This window comes from Drosophila sulfurigaster, chromosome 3, assembly GCF_023558435.1.
Source record: "Drosophila sulfurigaster albostrigata strain 15112-1811.04 chromosome 3, ASM2355843v2, whole genome shotgun sequence".
NCBI lineage: Eukaryota > Metazoa > Arthropoda > Insecta > Diptera > Drosophilidae > Drosophila > Drosophila sulfurigaster.
The window spans coordinates 15,237,680-15,252,565 of record NC_084883.1 but is presented as its reverse complement, the minus strand read 5'-3'; the positions used below and the strand labels follow the sequence as shown (position 1 = coordinate 15,252,565).

Here is a 14,886-nt window from a genome sequence, read left to right as displayed (position 1 = left end):
TACTTAATTACCTTATGAATATAAACTGAGATCGCAAATAAAAGTGTTTTGGGTTTATTGTTGCTGTTGGTCACTTAATAGGTTATCATTTTCAATATGTGTATTGTAAATCTTATCGGTTATACGCGTACGAGTATTTCAATTGAACTCGCCAGTGGGCCATAAAACTACTTAATTTATAACATCAATTATTTAACGATGAATTAAGCGTTTGATTAGCGATTAGGCGAAGAAATACAGCAGCTGTTTATGTGAGTCAACAGTTTCCTTCTGGACATGAAGTAGGGCTTAAATATAACTGTTCATAGATTGCTCTATTGATATTTGCACGTTGTGATAAGTACACGCGTTACAGTGATTAACTCTCTTTAAGTACGTGGCTAATAAATCATCTGTAGTTTATGACTCCACCTCAGCGACGACGTGTTCTTCCTCCTCCTTCTGTTCGGTGTTGTGCTCGCGTTTTCGATGCCAACGCAAGCTGGCGAACTGAGCAAAGCGTTTGCCACAAGCCGCACACTTGTACTTCTTCACGGCCAGATGAAGTTCGGTGTGCTTCTTCAGATTGCCATATGTGGTAAAGGTCTTGCCACAAACGGTGCATAAATGCTTGCGAATGTTGAGATGGGCATTCATGTGATCGGTAAAGCGATTCTTCTCATAGAAACCCTTATCGCAAATGGGACAATGGAACGTTGACTGATTGAGATGCGTGCGCCGATGGATGTCGAAGAATGACCACGTCTTAAACGACTTGCCACACAGATCACAGATGTAGGGACGTTCCCCTGTGTGTGTGCGCATGTGGATGGCCACCTCGGTGGATGTGGCAAATCGCTTGTCGCACTGCTCGCAGGCATAGGGAAAGTCGCGGCGATGGCGACGAATGTGCACCGTCAGGTTGCATGGCATCTGGAATCCCTTGCCGCACAGTGTGCAAATAAATGGCTGTGTGCCATCGTGCCCAGCTCGATGCACTTTGTACTGATCACAGGTTTTGATCAGCTCATTGCACACTCCACAGCGAAAGGGACCAATGTTTTGGTCGAGATATTCTCCGAGCTTGGCGTGCAGCAGTGAAATGCTCGAAGAGCCAGTGGCATTGGTTAGAATTTTCCTTTTCTGTGCTGAGAAATCTTTGCGTAACTCAAACAGCGTCTTCTCCAGCTGAGCTGAGGTAGAGGAGCATTGAAATGTTGTGTTTAGCTCTTCTAGCATTTGACTCAATGCCTGATTGCGATAGGCATTGGAACGAAAGTCGGGATGATCCACATCCCACAGGGCAGGATAATTTCGATAGATTTCCACAAACTGCAGCTGATCCTCTTCCGTGCTGAAGCTGATGCAGTTGGCGTCGATGAATTTGGTCTTCTGATTCGTCTCCACCACGCCTTTTTTCTGCAAGATTATGAAACAATTAATATATGAATAACTTCAATGATGAACAGCCGCTTACCTTGCTGATCTTGTTGAAGATCTGCTCCTGCAGTATTTTGTGCAAAAACTCCAGCTCATCGTAACACCAGAGCTTGGGCAGATACAATCCCTTGTGCTTGATCACCATACGGAGTTCCTTGCGATAGCGTGTGCGCAACTTCTGAATCTCCTTGTAACACTCCTCGCCACTCATCTCATAGTTCAGCTCCTCGAGCAGCTCGGCGGAGATCTCACGATACAGCTCCTTCTTGCAGCAGTTGTTGTAGTCAAAGTGCTTTGGATTCCACAGACTCTCCTGTCGTCGAAAGGCGTCAATGATGCAGCTGAGCACCTCGCGAAATTGCGGTGACTTTGTGGTCGACTCGTTGTCCGTCTCACTGGACTTTTCGCTTTCTGTCAACTCGCTCTGCAAATGCATTAAAAGAGGATTACTTGGGGTATAGAACTGGTTTGCTTTCTGACCTACCTTTGCTTCCCTTTCGGCGCGTTTGTGTTCGATGACGCCGCGCAGGAAATGCATCTTTTCAAAGAACCACAGTCGCGACTTGTACTTGGCGCCCAACGTGTTGAGTTTGCTCAGCTCGCGTCGATAGCGTCCACGTAGTTCCTTGAGCACGGCAAAGATCTCGGCACCAGTCAGCGGTATCTGGAAGACAGCTTCAAGCGGTGCAGCCAATTCACCGTAAACACTGCGCTTGGCATTGTATTTGTAGTCGGGATGCTTGGGATTCCAGAGTTTCTCATTGCGCTCATAGGCGAGCAATAAAGAGCAGACGAATTCGCGATTACGCTCGAGTTCTCGACGCGTGCGCTGAAATGGAGAAAGAGAGCGGAGAGTGGATGAGTGGATGAGTGGGAATACGTTGAAAAGGAGGTCGCCAATTGTGATTACATAAGTTGATGCTTGTTGACTTTATTGTTGTTGTTGTTGTTGTTGTTATTGTTGTTGATGTTTGCTTACCAACTTCAAGTCAATGCTGCTGGCGACGCTGCTTGTGGGCGAAGTGGGCGGCACTGGAGTCGGTGGCGTTGCTGGCGGCGTCAGTTCCAGCACATTCTCCTCCAGCTGCTGATGCTCTTGTAATTCAAGTTGCAATTGTTGTAGTTGTTGCAGCTGCAATTGTTGTTCGTCTTCTGCAGTCTTTGCGGTTTCCGCGTCGCGCAGTTTGCGTTGCAAGGCCTGGGCAAGAACAAATAACAAGAAAAAGAGAGAGAGGGGGCCATAAGTAAATACATTTTGTATCTCACAGATACTACGAGCAGAAGAAACATTCAAGCTACGCGCGCACAAACAAAGCGGAGCGCACATGATCGCTTCTGTGTACACAAAAAGGGAAAGTCCCCCAGCACCCCACTCGCCCCCTCCCAATGTGTGTATATATTGTATATATACACACATATATATCAGCGGCTATTGGCCTTTGGAATTCTGCGCCGGCGTCGCCCTCGTCATCGTCATCATCGACTTGGCTTATCGCAAAACTATCGCGTCTTAGCTACAACTACAATATGCATACATATGTGTTACGTATGTATGTAGTATAATATTATTGTTTTGGTTTGGCGAGAAATGTCGTATTCAAAACGCACTTATAAACACATAAAGTCTTACATATATAGCACATATATGTACATATGTGCAGTAACTATATGTACATATATATTGTAGTACTTGGGTTTGTTGTGCTTGAGTTGTGCATGAATGAAATCTATGAATAATTCAAGGGCATATCGCGTGTGTCATACGCAAACACAATATGGTGCTTGGTGCCCTCTCTTTCCACTTTTCTTTACATAAGATCACTCGAAGGGAGTTTTGCAATGCCCTTTATCACTGGCCCAGAACAAAGCACAAAGAATATTTGCCAAAGCACAAGAACAATAGACTTAAGAAAGGGGTGGATTGAAACAAAGTTTAAAAGACTTGCAAAGCTAGTTCAAATGCTAGCCACAGCGATACCCTAATTTGAAAGTAACAGTCGGGTGTAATCGGTATTTTCATTAAAATATACTGAATTGATACACAAAACAATGCTGAAATATACCAAAAGATGAATTTCGTTTAAATTAATGCATCAAATGAATATACGAAAAATTCTAAAACATACCAATAGCTGAATTTCGTATATCGATATACTACTTCGTTCACAATCTATGATATAGCCTATAGCTTGAATGCTTATAAGTTTTTTATCTGACTGCAACCAAATTTTCGGAAATCATAAAAATAATTAGCTTTGAAATTACGCATACTTTTCGTGTTTTCCGATTTGAGGAGGCGGAAGTGAGCGTAACATAAACTTAATCTGGTTGCAACGAAACCAAGTGTTCTCAAATATCTGTGAGATCCAGGTGTTATTCGGACAGACAGAAATACATACATGGCTATAGCATCTTATCTGCTGATGCGGATAAAGAAATACATAGTCAGAGATACCTCTCGTCACAATGTTATAATACCCTTCTATCCTATAGATAATGAGAAAAGGAACTTGCTTAGCTTCATCCAGCTTTATTTTCAACACTTCTTTGTTAATATAGCGTAACATTTCACAATTCGCATTTCATTTAAAGACAACAACATGCGCCCAATTGCATATGAGAAAGTAAATACTTATATACGATCGTTTGGAATCGGTATTATCCGGTTCCCACTTGTTATGCACAATAGTTCAAACTTGTTTTGATTTTGGGGCCATAATCACTAATTGAAGTTGTCGATTGGGCTGCAATTGTTGACGCTCTTTACTGTCTTGTTTTGCTCGATTTATAATAATTGTTGGCCCTTTTTTTTGTTCAGCGAATCAATAAAATTAATGATAAGGCGGCAATGGAGTAGACGACAGTCGTCAATTGAGATTGCTTGGGGAGTGCGAGTTGAAAATATGCGGGCACTCTTGTTGAGTCGAATTTTATTTCTGCCTTCAATATGAAACTAATATTCAGATATGTATTTTTCAGAATGTGTATTTTCCAGAGAATCGATTCATAGTTATGATTCCGTCATACGCCACGCAGCTGTGCACGTAATTTCGCAATTTTCGAACCAATAAAAGGGGTTCGACTGATTAATGACGACACACATTTCTTTCGGACTTTATTGATTGCGGTGCCTTGACCTTACGCAAAAACCACACGTAATTTCTACCAACTGCTCTTCTCACCAGTTACCAGCTAATTAAACCAGCTGAAGCATTACGCACCTTGACCTCAAATGGTGAACAACTGAGGTTCTAAACGTTGCATAAAAATGCAGGAAAAAAAACCAATGAAACGACACAAATAAACAACTAGAACTATGTTATTCCACATCAAACTGAAATCCATAGAGTCCGACCACACCCCATAAAGGAAGCCAACCACACCGAACCAAAGGCCCTCAATTTTAGCGTAGCCAACTAAGCAGCAATTAAATAAAACATGTAAGAAGACTGCAGTCGAGTGGACACGACTGTGAGATACCTGTTAATATTGTTTTTGGATGCGAATAAAAAATTATGATTTGTTTAAGTTTATTCCTAAATGAACAGAAAGAAAAAATAAACATCCAAAAACAGGAATCTGAATCTTAAGTTTAAGAACTCTTCAATTCAAAAACTAGAGAAACTGAGACAATAGGTTTGAAAGTTCTTCAAGGCTTGATCATTTTTCTTGTTTTTTTTAACTGCTTGAATTTTAAGGATGATCAATCTATAATTGTTGTGGAATTTTGAACTTTATCAAAGAATTAAGCTTCCTGGTACTCATATAATCATAATTTAATAATTTTATCCTGATTTTAGTTGTTTGTTTGTGTTTTGTGTTTGTTCTTGAATAATATTCAAAATAACAATTTCACAATTCTAACTTTTAATAAACTAATAAGAACTTGCTTCCAAATAGCTAATATTTATATATATACCCATATACATATATTTAGTGCTAGGAATTCATAAAGAATGCATATATGTATGTATTTATGTTAAGGGATTTATTTTACGCATAGGTTTTTATGTAGAATATATACATATGTATGTATATACGCATATTTTATGCGTAGGATTTTATGAGCTCTGAGCTGTCTCATTCGGTTGGGCACTAAGCTATAATACCCTACTAAATTTTGCTTAGCTGGTATATAAATTAAATGCCCCACATCCGTGCTCCCTCGCCCTTGCCAACTGGCGTTCTTTAGCTTCCCCTCACTTCCTTTGACGCTGTCGACCAGGTGGAAAAGCGGTGAATGTAAGCGTAAATTTGACTTGTACTCATTTAGCTGCTAGGTGCTAAGGGTGGGGCCCATTGAGCGCTTGCCAGTTGCCAGGCAGTTGAGTTCCAAACTGCATGCCACGTTTACTTGGAACTCACTTGGCATTGTGTATCGCATTGTGGTCAGTTTCAGCCAAATGGCTCAGCAGCTGTTTGTGTTTATTTCTGCAATTTGTGGAGCGTGCCACACACAATGGCAATGCTCTCGTCTTCACTCAGCGATGACGTTCGCGATGTGTTTCCTAGTACCTTGAGCTCTATGTGCTAAATACTCCCCTTGAGGGCCACGACACCACCGACAGATTGGATACAGTCTGCTTTGGAAATTGGGTGTGGTATGAATGTAGTGTGTGTGTGAGTGTATGTGTGTGTGTGTGAGTGGCAAGGCGCCTGTTTCGGGGGCTTGACCGCTTGGCCACTATTGACGGAGGCCTCTGCGTCATGACGCCGAGACTGTTTACTGAGCACGCAATTGAAATAATTGATCCAGTTAACAAAATTGCATAAAAATTCAATAAAAAAGCACTCACAGCAACAACAACAACAACAACTACAACATTGCCAGCTGGGATGCCGTCTGGCGAGGCTTCATGGGCTCGGAATTGAAACCCGATCGCAGAACCATTTATCGAGTTAGTTTTCCATTTTTATTTTTTTATATTTTCGATTTCTTTAATGGAAAGGGGTCGAAACTTGTTAGAACTGTCGAGGACAGCGCAAGGTTTGCAATATATCGTAAAATAAAGTGAGTGAGAGGAAAATATATGGAAAGTTACTTAAGGTGAAAACAAATACTGTGAATCTGAAGCTGGTAAAAAACAAAGTAGCAAAAGAATTCCAAATAAATTGATTTCACTTCAGACCTTTAATTAGCTGGCGGATTAGTCCTTCAAGGCAATTTTAAATGCTGTGCAAACGTGCAGAAATTACAATATTCACGCTAAGCAAAGAGAAACCCGAATAATGTATTTTTAAATGACAAGAATTAAGTACAATTTGCTCAGCAGATTGAGGAATACCCTTAAGTATTACTCGGTTGAGACAAATGGTTAAGACAGTCAGTTGAAAACAACGCAGGATAATTGAAATAGCAAAATTAACAGAGAACATTTACATATTCGTTGTGGGAAGAAGGAATAAGTACTGAAACAGCTCAACAAATTTATGGGAGAAGAGTAAAAATTTGAATTAATTTAGCGATTAAGGTATAAATAAGTGCTGAATTTTAATATGCTAGAGGAAGCAAATTATACAGCAACTAAAAGTGAAATGAGTAGGCAAGAAAAGAGTCATAAATTTAATAATCATTATAATTGCACACAGAATTTAAGATGAAGTAATTTTCATTTCGTGTAAATAGACTAAAATATAGTAAAGATGTAGTATTAAATAAAAGTTAAAGCAAGCATTCGACAATTATTTTCTGCTTATCAACAAATTCATTCCAATTTTAAAAACTGTGTAAATTTATTTAAGAAATAATTATTCTGCACTTTTTTTAGAGCAAAAAAGAAGTAGAAATTTATCGCAGTGTGATCAAGACTTATTATATATTTACAGTATTTACACGCACATTCTAATTTAGTACATTGAATTATGTTTACTTAATAAATCTCATTTGAAGATCTATCCGATGAAACCCCTTTCTAGTCAATTCATTTTTATTGGCATTTGCTGTTGGGCTGCTCGAATGTTGTGTTATGTAACAAACACTCTGACTAACAATTTGGCAGCAAGAATTACTTTCTACTGATAAGCAGCACTCACATCGCATGGAATCGCATCGCATCGCGTCGTGGCACGCAAATCGGCAGACGGTGATATCAATATGAAAATCCAGCGAGCAGCTGTGTCATCGGGGCGTATTGTTAACAAGTCGAGTCGTATGAGTATTGAATATAGTGAGTGAATGTTGTGAATGCTTACATACTCGTACTCGTACTCGCATACAGTTCAGTTGTTGTTCAATTAAAAATGATTGTTTATTGCATTTGGCACTATGAAACTATGCGGGCAAAACGTAATCAATTCCTTTGATGATGACGACGTCGATGATGCGATTTCTTTTGCTTTCTGTGTGTGTGTGTGTGTGAAAAGTTTTCCTTGAATTTCTTATGTGTGCCACACAAATTAATCAAAAGAAATTTGTTTAGCGGCGAAACCAATTGGTAATTATCAGATGACACAGCCACAGACACAGAACCATATATCAAATCCCAGGGGCAACTGCTGAGTGACAATTAGAACGCGTTCGCTAAGCGAACAAATGAAAATGGAATGCGTGACTCGATGCGGGTGTGGGATCGATAGGGTCTGATTCCAAGTCCGAGTGCAAATAGAAGATTCATGGTAATGCCATTAATACACACGCTTAATGCCATTGTAAAGCTTTGCTTTGTAAATGGTGTCAAACTGTCGCAAACATTGCATTAAATGCTTTATTCGTTCCTGTTGAAGTTTTAAGTTGATTACCCAACCAACTGAGTTACACTTCTTGAACAGTAGCTAAACTATAAAATATATTGCCAGTGTATATTTAACATTATTTCCGACCCACTTTTGTGTAGCACATGCGAGTTATTGGTGCCATCTGGCATGCGTAGCGCTCATTTGTATGCTATGAAAACTGGCAAACTGCACCATTAAAACCTATAATACTCTCATGTCCACATGATAATCGTCTAGCGAACAAGCGCAAAAGGCCCCAAGACATGCAAACTGCAAAAACATCTTTGAGACGCTGCGCGACGGATGAGATACCCTAACAAAAAGTTTCAGTTATGCTAGATCTAAACAATCCAACATTCATTGAAGAATGAATTTCATTCTTTTTTCAATAAATTTCATCTCTTATTCTTATTAAAGAAGTTTCTTTTCTAAATGTGCATTCTATCTTTAAGAATCGTGAATTTTTAATTTAAAACAGAATAAAAATTAAAAAGTAAAAGTCGTAAGTAAGTAATTAATTAATTAACAAATAATAATAATGAAATCTCTTAAAAATATATTCTCACGAATAAGTATGTGTAGCATACCCGCTCCACATTATTCTTAGGGTATAGCCATAAAGCCAGCGGCAGTCGTAAAGTCAGGTTAAACGTCGCCAGGCTTTTGAGACACGTGTACACAACACTTTGAATATGAGCTTCCCCCATCGATCCACTCACGACAACAACAACAACAATCATTGGTGAAACTACTCAAGACACGAAATGGAAAAAAAAAATCAAAGATAATACGCAAAGTATTTGGTGCAATCAATTTCTACGCTAATGCTCCGTTATTAACTTCTTTCTGTTCGCAATGGAAACTAAAACTATAAACAAACAATTTCGTCAGTCAGTCACAAGGCAGCCGTAATTTAATTAGACTGATTATAAAGCCAAGTCTGATAAATCAGCTGATCGATCAGGGCCCTGACACAGGCGTGGGTGAAACCAGTCAGCAAAGTCAGCAGGCCAACAAGTCTGTCTGGCCTTAAATTCAAATATGCCCCAAAGAGAATACGAGACTCAAAACAGCAACAACAACAACAACAGCAGCAACAAAAAAGAGACGAGCAAGAAAACAAGTTAAACATGCTAAATAAATGCTGAATTAAACATGTTAATTATTTAATAAGTGCGGCTGATAAAAACTGAGTTATTTGCACAGTTCTTTCGCATTTAATTTTGTTTTGTTTAATAATTATTAGAGCAGACATAAAGCGCTCACGGAAAACAATAATTAATTATCATCGACTGTTTAGATATCCTGTGTGAAGTTCTTCCGGCAAGTCAAACAGACGATTGATTAAAAATTCAACTACTTGTTAAAACAAAGATATCAAATGGAAGCAGTGTTTAAAATTCGATCATCAATCAGAATTATTTTGCTTTTCGATTTGCCATTATTCAAAATTATTATGACAGACATTGTACAACTTTTAAGTAAACATATTCTTTGATTTATAAAATAGAATCGACCATCAATCAGCCTTCGATACACATTTCGATTAGATTGGCAAAAATGTAATCATATCCATAAAAATAGTCCTAGACGTTATGTCTGTGAGGTTTACAAACTCAAATTTACGTTTAGTAACCTCAAAAGGAGCAATATAAAAAACAAAAATGAATTAACATACAAATTAATTGTATTTCTAAAATTAAACTCACAAATTGAAAGTCTGGAATATTAATTCAAAATATATCACACAAGTAGCAACGAACTTTTGCTACCTTTAAGCACTTGAAATTTTAGAAATCGCCGTCTAACATTTGTTTTGTGTAAAAATTAATTATTTCTTCATTCATTCAATTTTTTTAATCAAAGTCTTGACTCACCGATAATGTATGAATAACACTTTAATTAAACCTCCAACGATAAGTAAGCTGGTCTAAATCAAATTCGATCATCAAGTGCGATTCTTAAATGTATTAAAAGTAAAAGTTTACAATAGAACATTATCGCGACTTTCGCTGCAGAACTATCATACGATTATTGCGGATCATGTTGACGTTTTCAAAGGCGTTGTTTATATGGGTTATCATATGGCGATTTGTACACTTGAACAAATGTTTCTGTTTCTCTTTCTGTTTCAGTTTCAGTTGGCCAATGATTTATGCTTTCCAATCGAGCCAAAGTTATTGCGATAGCCGTCTTTATGACGGGTGCTCTAAAAATACCAATTTGCCGGTGTTTAAATGTACATTAAAACCTCCTTAGGCCCATGACGGAACTGTGCCCCGATCGCGCCTTATCTCTCTCTTCAGCCGTCGGACAAAATTCGAAATTATTTTATTGCCCGCAACCTGCAGTTGAAGTGGGTGTGAGAGATGTTCCACACCTGATACGGATTGGAAATTCTGGATTGTAAATCGGGATAGGAATTTGGGATTGAATTAACCTGACTTGCAATTCGATCTAGGCAGCTGCATGGAATTCAACACTGAGAGATACGAGATGGAGTGAGATGCACAATGGGAATATCAATAACTGTTGGCGCAACTCTCGCACCATTTTGCTGCCTAATCGATGCTTAGATAATTTGCCTGCTTGTTTACTTTCTGGGTTTATAGATAATAGCAGCAACGTGAACGTGAACAGTCGAATGCCAACACTACCAGACTTGCCCATATTGATAACAAGTAAAAAAAGAATGTCAAAGACGCTGCTCGACAACGAAATACCCTCGAAGCTTGAAAAATTACTTAAAAGCTAGAGATTCAGGCGAAATAAATATAAAGCTTAAATTCCACCTGACGTTAGATGGCGCCAGTGTGGCCTCTCCTTTACTTGTCTCCTGGGGAATGAGGAATAGTTTCCTTTTTTATTTATTCCCCCGGGAAATATATAATACTTGTCTGATAATAATAACACTTGTATAATAGAACAGATGTCCCAGCACAGATACAAATAATTACTTTCACCCATTCTTTATACCCTCCCGTGTTTTTCCACAATTTATGTGTAGGGTATGATAAAAGTTCCTCGACACAGAAATGTCTATTACGCGTAATATATATTGAAATGTTGTCGGTTGTGTCTGGGACAGTATCAGCAATTGTACTTCCATGAGTTCTGTTATTCTGATATCGATATTGGATTGGGTTCAGTTGAGTTCGGTTCAGTTCAGGGAGGAGTTAAGCGATAATACTGCATGGGTGGTACGTGAATACGAGAGAGCATGCATATAAATAGTAAATAATCATAATATGCTAATGGCCAAGCGCATTAAACGAACGTGTCTCTGACGTCAGCAGTGGGAATAAAAGTTACATTGAATACCAATCAACGAACATAAAAAAAAATGAAACCATAAATAATCGAACTGATAGTAAATTGTCTTTCTTTGTTAAACTCGAGTGTTCAGCGTATCGTGCGGAATTCTACAAGCTGCCCCCACAATATACAGTACTGCAGTTTTTCCAGGCCACATCAAAATTCAATTTTGGCACCGCCAATTTTGAGCGCATAAAATTAAATATTTATATGCGCTCACACTGCCGCACTCATTTTCACAAATCAACTCGTAAAACAATCGTAACATTTTCGGTAGCCTTCAGAATGACTATATATGTAGATAGACGTATGTATCTATAGAAATATATATAGTATTCTGTAGACATAGCGAATAGCATGTCCACTGTTTGGGTCGCCTGTTGGCTACTATTAAACATCACCACATCATTAGCTCAAAAAGTATTTATAATTTGCATTGGAATGGAATTCAGTTCCAGCAAACATCAACAAACAATTGTACAAACAGTTGAAAGTCGAATATTGAATGCTCTAGCTACTATAAACATTCTAATTTAACCGAAATGAACTCTTAAAACGATATGTTTTCAAGATCTGATCATACATCAGTTTCGAAACTGTCGCAATTGTTAAAAACTTGTCAAACAATTCATTTCATAAAAGTATTATATATGCACGTTTTTTGTCAGCTTACTTAAGTGTTTAATTGACTATTCGATAAACAACAAGATCTAGTATATACTTTTTGCTCGAGATAAACAAAAAGATCGAAAGAAAAAAACATTCGAATGTTTTTGTCCCAAATTTGAGACTTTTTTCCACGCTTCTGTTGAACTCATATTTCTTTTTATTTTATTCTCAGTTTTGTTGTTAGCACATAAATTATTATGTGCTTGCTTTGAAAAAACAAATGTTTTTGTTGTTGCTGGCAGCAAATTTATTTTCCCAACGTCCAAAGAAAAATAAAGCAACAAATTTTTAAATTGAAAATTAAACGAATCCAAAACAAGTGGAAAACCAAATAAAAAAAAATTGCGTCGCGTTGCCAGCAAATATAAATAGCGTGATTTCTCTTGGAGCTGATGAACTGTCTGGCCTGGTCGCTACCTTCTCATGCCACTCTCCTCATGCCCCCTTCCCCCGTTGCTAACGTTGTGACCACCTTTGGCTTTGGCCTGTGCATCTGGACAGTAGCCTCCCCCGATTTTTTGTATATCGGGATTAGCGGGCAGCGGACGTAGACATAAATAACGCAAAGAAAACATTGTAACCTGCAAACGACTGAACTTATACCCTGTATCATTTTTAATTTACTACAAATTATTTGAAAAATTTCTAGAACTGACGAAATACAATTTAAAAATTTCTCGTCGCTTTTATTATGCACATATACAAATTTAAGTATTTCATTTACTTGTCGTTTTTGAAATGTGTTTGACACTCATTTAATTTCTTTTGAATAAATGAAATTCCTGATTGAAATCAGAACACATACCCATATATCTAATATTACCCAAAAGTTAACTATTCTAATATTATATATATATAATAATAATATAATTATGTTCGTTATTAGCTACCTTCACTACAAATAAATTGTTGTAGCCTGAGCATACCCAATGATCTGCATGGAGATGCAGGGTATCGAAAAAATGCGACACAATTTTTAGTATTTTGCTGCCATCCGCTGCGAGCGCTGGTAATGCGCCGTTATTTTGAAGGTCGTGTGGCCACAGTTGGGCTTATTGACAAAGGGCCAAAAGAACAACGGAACAACGGAAACCCCTTTTTTGCATTACGGAATCGCATAAAAAAGGGAAAACAACGTTAACAACATCAGCTTCGACAGCAGAAGCAAAAGCAGCAGTAGCAGCAAAATTGCGAAATGCCAGATAGACATGGACATGGACAAAAGAGGAGGTGCGGTGAGGTGAGTCGAGGGAGTGGAAAGTGGGGGTCAAGAATCAACGATTAACTTACCACGCGTCGCGTTTCGTAGCGCGGCGGCGTTGCAGAAGAGACAGCAACATTAAGGGCGCCTCTGGAGCATGCCTCCAGCGTTGACTGTGCTTGTGTGTGTTGTTGTTGTTGTTGTATATGTGTGAGCTGAGGTGTTGTCGTTGTGTGTGTTGTGTGCTGTACTGTGTTTTCCTCATGCAACATTTCAAATGGATCCATTGAGTGCAGCAATCGTGGACTCTGTTGCTCGTCACTCGAAATGTCAGCCGATGGCGGCGGCGAGGGTGGCAATGGATTTTCCATAACATAAACGAAGTCTATTTCGGCTGGCATCGTCGTCGTCGTCGTTGTGGTCGCGTTCGCGTTCGCAGTTGTTGTACCTGCGTTGCTTAGCTGCATAAGTGTCGTCACATTACTGTTGTTGTTGTTGCTATTGGTGTTGCCTCCTGGTGTCTGTGGTGTAGTCTGCACAATGCCCGCCAAGTCTAAGCCCATGTCCACGTCCAACAACCCCACTGTGGCGTCGGTCGACCCCATTGTACCCATTGTATCAGTCCAGTTGGATTTCTTCATACGTTTATCGAGGCGCGCATTTGCTGTGGTCGCTGTTTCAACTACATCGCTGTCCATGTGCATGTCCATTAGCATTAGATTGAAATCGGTTTGCGTTGTTTGCTCGATTTTGGCATCGGCCACTTCGTATCGGCGTCGCATGTCCTGCATGTGATGGCCACGAATGTGATCGATGAAGACCGAGAACTGCAGACAAATGGCCGGGCAAAAGGCGCAATTGAAGCCAAAGCATTGCACGTCCGGCGATGTTGTGATTTCCCCGCACTTATGAAAATATGCATAGTCCTCGAGCTGCCAGTGAAACGATTGTGGCGGCAATAATGCCTCCAGCTCCACGGCGGGTTGTAGTGTCAAAATTGAGTTTGTGATTTCAACGGCCATAGCACAAGAGACAAGCTTTCAAGCGGTCCTTTAAGGAATCGCTCACTTCTCCAACTGCTCAAGTATTTTTATATTACTCGCACTCGCGTATGTCTTTATTTATGTACATATATCGCGTTTATTTATTTATTTATTTATTTATTGTTGTGTTGCGCGCCCACCGACAAACGACAAAACAAAACAAATCGAAATCGAAATCAGCGACAAGTGCGACAAGAAACGATACGGATACCACTCAAAAGAAATGCGTTGCAAACAGCCGGCAAACGAAAACTGTTGTTGTTCTCCCATGTTCTCTTGCTTATAAGAACGCCGAAATCATGCACCAACACACATACGAGGTGACACCATGCGCAGCAAGCGACTTAACTGCTCTCTGAGAATAGCCAGAGTGAGAGTATGTGACGTAGCAGCAACTTTATTTCAAATGTGTCAACCAAATCTTTTTATGTATGGATTGTACAATAATATATTAATTATTTTTTATTTTGAGTGTGACTTTTAAAATAGTTATGTTTTAGACATGTGCGCAACCCTGGTTTAATA

General features: G+C 39.0%; 1 protein-coding gene across 1 annotated transcript; it reads right to left on the bottom strand.

Moving 5' to 3' along the window:
* Positions 1-40: 40 nt before the first annotated feature.
* LOC133842551 (uncharacterized) lies at positions 41-14,618 on the bottom strand. Its single transcript, XM_062275692.1, has 5 exons — positions 13,408-14,618; positions 2,399-2,617; positions 1,904-2,248; positions 1,457-1,843; positions 41-1,398 (listed from the first exon to the last, which is right to left on the bottom strand). The coding sequence occupies exons 1-5, from the start codon at positions 14,338-14,340 to the stop codon at positions 400-402; spliced, it is 2,883 nt and encodes a 960-aa protein (XP_062131676.1). The 5' UTR covers positions 14,341-14,618; the 3' UTR covers positions 41-399.
* Positions 14,619-14,886: the final 268 nt, after the last annotated feature.